Source organism: Chaetura pelagica, unplaced genomic scaffold (genome assembly GCF_000747805.2).
Source record: "Chaetura pelagica isolate M959 unplaced genomic scaffold, ChaPel_1.0 scaffold275, whole genome shotgun sequence".
Taxonomy (NCBI): Eukaryota; Metazoa; Chordata; class Aves; order Apodiformes; family Apodidae; genus Chaetura; species Chaetura pelagica.
The window spans coordinates 92,453-96,115 of NW_009953486.1; the positions used below are offsets into that span (position 1 = coordinate 92,453).

Genomic DNA, 3,663 nt, shown 5'->3' on the forward strand with positions numbered 1-3,663 from the left:
CCCTTCTCTCTCTCAGGCAGGATTCGCACCAGGGAAAACAAGAGACCAGTTTCCCATCGGGCGCATCCCCAGGACACGGGTCACAAGGAGGGAAGCAGCTCCTCTGTGGGACGGGGGGGATGCCAACCTACAGAGATCACCTTCAGTGATCTGCAGAGCCCCTCAGGTGGGTGGGCCCGATCCTTTGCCTTTGACCTTCCTCTGCTCAAACCCAGCCCGGTGGCATTTCCTCTACCCACCTGGAAGGACACATCCCCCCTCCTCACACCGCCCCGGGGCAGGGCTGCTCCACACCCCGCTTCCCACCGCTAACAAAACACCCCCTGCCCATCGCTCCGGGATGTCTCCCCAGGGATCAGGGCCCAGGTTCCCCCCTCCAGGGCACTCACCTTCTCGCGCAGCCGCTCCCTCAGGGCAGCCAGGTGAGCTTCGCGGATCTCCCTGCTCAGCTCCATCTTGTAGTTGAGCTTCTCCTCGGCCAGGCGGCTGAAGTTGTTGTTCTCCTCCAGCGCCTTGTGCAGCACCTCCCGCTCGTGTTCCCGCTTCTCCGCCAGCTGCTTCAGCACCTGAGCCTCCTGGGTCTGCCGGGAGAAGGGGGAGGCAACCAAAGAGGCTCTTAAAACCCACAGCTGGTTTGGGTTGGAAGGGACTTTAAAGCTCATCAGGTTCCAACCCCCCTTGCATAGGCAGGGACACCTCCCGCCAGAGCAGGTTGCTCAGAACACTGCAAAAAGGACTCTGAGAGTAATTACTCTGTAAAACTAGTTTCCAGGGCTGAAGTGAAACTGAAATACATTTATAGAATCACAGAATGTTCAGGGTTGGAAGGGACCTCGGAACATCATCGAGTCCAACCCCCCTGCCAGAGCAGGATCCCCAAGGGGAGGTCACACAGGAACGTGTTCAGGCAGGTTTTGAAAGACTCCAGAGAAGGAGACTCCACAACTTCTCTGGGCAGCCTGTCCCAGGCTCCATCACCCTCACAGTGAAAAAGGTTTTCCTCATTTTTATGTGGAATCTCCCAAGCTCCAGTTTGTACCCGTTGCCCCTTGTCCTATCACTGGACACCACTGAGAAGAGCCTGGCTCTGTTGTAAACATCAATGAGTTGCCCCTCAGTCTCCTCTTCTCCAGGCTAAAGAGACCCAGCTCCCTTTTTTAGGGTTTGCTGCCATTAGTACCCACCACAGAAAAGCCACAGCTTCTACAGGGCATCTTGTTACCTTCCTCCTCTCCTCTGCAGCCTCCAGCCTCCTCTGCAGCTCCTCCAGGGACAGGTCCTTCTTCTTGGGGGGGGAGGAAAGGATCGGGCTCTCAGGAGATAAATCTGAAGGGGACTTCAGGATCACTTCGAAGCTCTGGCCTGATGCCCTCTTATCCAGCTGCTTCACCTCCATATCTTTGAGGGGGGGGGGGGGGGAGGAAGAAACAACAGAGGCTCTGTGGAGCTGGGACACTCAGGAGAGCATTCCCCTGAGGGCACCAAGCTCTTCACATAGGAATCGGGGTGTTCTCATGTCCTGACATGATTTTATTCTAGCTTTAAAGTTTCCCAATTAGTGATTAGCCTCATCACCCCCATGTCCATGCAATGAATTTAAATCACAGCACAGTTACAGCCAGGCAGTGCTGCTGGTGACATCTCCTGTGTCACCCGGGGGGGAAGCAGCCAGCCCCTGCCAGCAGATTCTTTCTGGGAAAATGTGGATTATGTTACTAAAATAAATGTGAAAGGAGATGACACAGAGACACCCAGAGTGAGACAGGGATTGCTGCCCCAGGGTGGGACAGCCTGGTGCCCTGATGAGTAGGGAGCAGGGGACCTACCTCCATACTGGTAGATGGTGTTGGGATGGGGCTGGGTGTGGAAACAGGAGCAGATGAGGGAGAGCAGAGACAGCTCCTTCATTTTCTCCTTGTAGGCTGAAAAACATGAAACAGAGATAAGAAAAGAGTCTAATGGCAACAGCAACTCTCTTTCCTGGAGAAGGGAAGCGAGCAGACAGGAGGAAACCCACCTGCAGCTTGCCAGAAGGTCCCCAAAGAGCATCTGCTCTAGAGCAGACTGAACCAGTTGCCAGTGGGGCAGATCTAGGCAGGCCCACAGGAAGGATTTACCACACCCAGAGGTAAACGCTTCTGTAGAGGATTTTCCCTCCAAAGGGGCTGAAACGCTGCAGCCCGTGTGGTTACCCACGTGGGGACAGCGGCCCGGAGCCTCAGTGCACCTGAGAGCTCCGAGCTGAACTGACTCCCGGCCACACCGGGAAACACTGCTCAGCCCCCGGCAAGTTCCCGACGTTTCACAGTTCCTCGTTTCTGACGGCAGGGGAGCTGCTGACGGGGAAAGTGCTGGAACCCGACTTCCCGCGGTCAGCCCGTCAGTGGATTCTGTCACCACCCCGGCCCACGCAGGCGTGTCTTGCCAAGCCTGTCCTGGGCAAAACCCTCCAGTGGCCGAGGAAAGGTAAATCCCCAGAAATTTGGATATGGATATGGCATTAGAAGCAGAACCATCTCTTAAATTAATATCATCCTGTGTACAACATGCCCTCAGGAACACCTTTCAGGTCTTCTCTGTTACTCAGAGGGAGAACAGAGGTTTCATACACCTGCCTCACGCTTGCACTTATTTTTCCTTCTAGGTAAAACTTCATGCTAATGGACACCCTCCTTTTGCAAACCCAGAGTCTCTCAAGCTCAGATCTCTACTGACCATGGGATTAGTTTGCTCCACATTCTGATTTTAACACCCCGCCCAGTTCTGATGTTAAACGTAAACCAGGTAGGATCCGTTTGCATCAGCAGTGCCAGGCACAGTGCAGGACGTCTTGGATTTTGTTGTTAATGAGAACAGTCTTTGCAAAGCCTCCGGGAGTGCTGCGTGGCTCTGGGGTCCCCGGCAGGCAGCAGGAAGCTGATGCAGCTCCTCATGTGCAGTGCAGAAGCCCAGAGGAGGGTCCTCTGGGCTAAACGAGAGACATTTATCCTTCAACATCAACAAAGCACACACCCAGGTGGTTGCTCCAGCATTATGTCTGGTCCTGCGTGAAACCAAGACGTGAAGCAGATGTGCCTGCCCCACCTGTTTAACTCTCCCTCCCAGAGCTTGTTACAGAGCTCAGCCCTTTGTGTGACGTTCCTTGAACTTCAGCTGCTCTGCCCGGCACTGGTTTCACACTCCTCTGTGCAGCCGTGTCGGTGCACTCCTGCCTTTCAGGTTTTGTTGTAGTGATTTCCCAGCTGCCTCCATCCCACCGGGATCTTCCCTGTCCCGCTTTCCCTTCTGTAGAGCAAACCGGCCGCTCCTCTCCAGCGATGAAAATGAAAAGCAGCGAGAGGACAAAAGGACAGGGCTTCTCCGAGCTGCGCTGGAGCTTTCTGAGCTCTGGAAGAGCCGTGTGCTCTTCTCCCGGCGCTGCTGCCGGGACGGGGAACGCAGCGGGGCCGGCGGCACCGGACCGAGCCCCCCGGCCGGTACCGGGGAGGGTGCGCTGGGCTCCGGGCCCGCAGGAGCTGTGGGCTCCTCAGCACCGGGACCCCTCCGTTCCTCCCCACCCGGACCCCTCCGTTCCTCAGCACCGGGACCCCTCCGTTCCTCAGCACCGGGACCCCTCCGTTCCTCAGCACCCGGACCCCTCCGCTGCTCCCCACCGGCACCCGC

General features: G+C 56.4%; 1 protein-coding gene across 2 annotated transcripts in view; it reads right to left on the reverse strand.

The window, feature by feature from the left end:
* The window catches only part of STMN3 (stathmin-like 3), a 10,126-nt gene that overhangs the window by 412 nt on the left and 6,051 nt on the right, over positions 1-3,663 (reverse strand). Inside the window, exons 2-4 of one of the 2 annotated variants that reach the window (XM_009998584.1) lie at positions 1,827-1,922; positions 1,223-1,398; positions 390-581 (exon numbers count right to left, since the gene is read on the reverse strand). In XM_009998584.1, coding sequence (XP_009996886.1) covers positions 390-581; positions 1,223-1,398; positions 1,827-1,922 — 464 coding nt within the window. Of the gene's footprint in view, positions 1-389; positions 582-1,222; positions 1,438-1,826; positions 1,923-3,663 lie in introns of those variants that run through there. The other variant, XM_009998583.1, reaches the window with a different exon arrangement.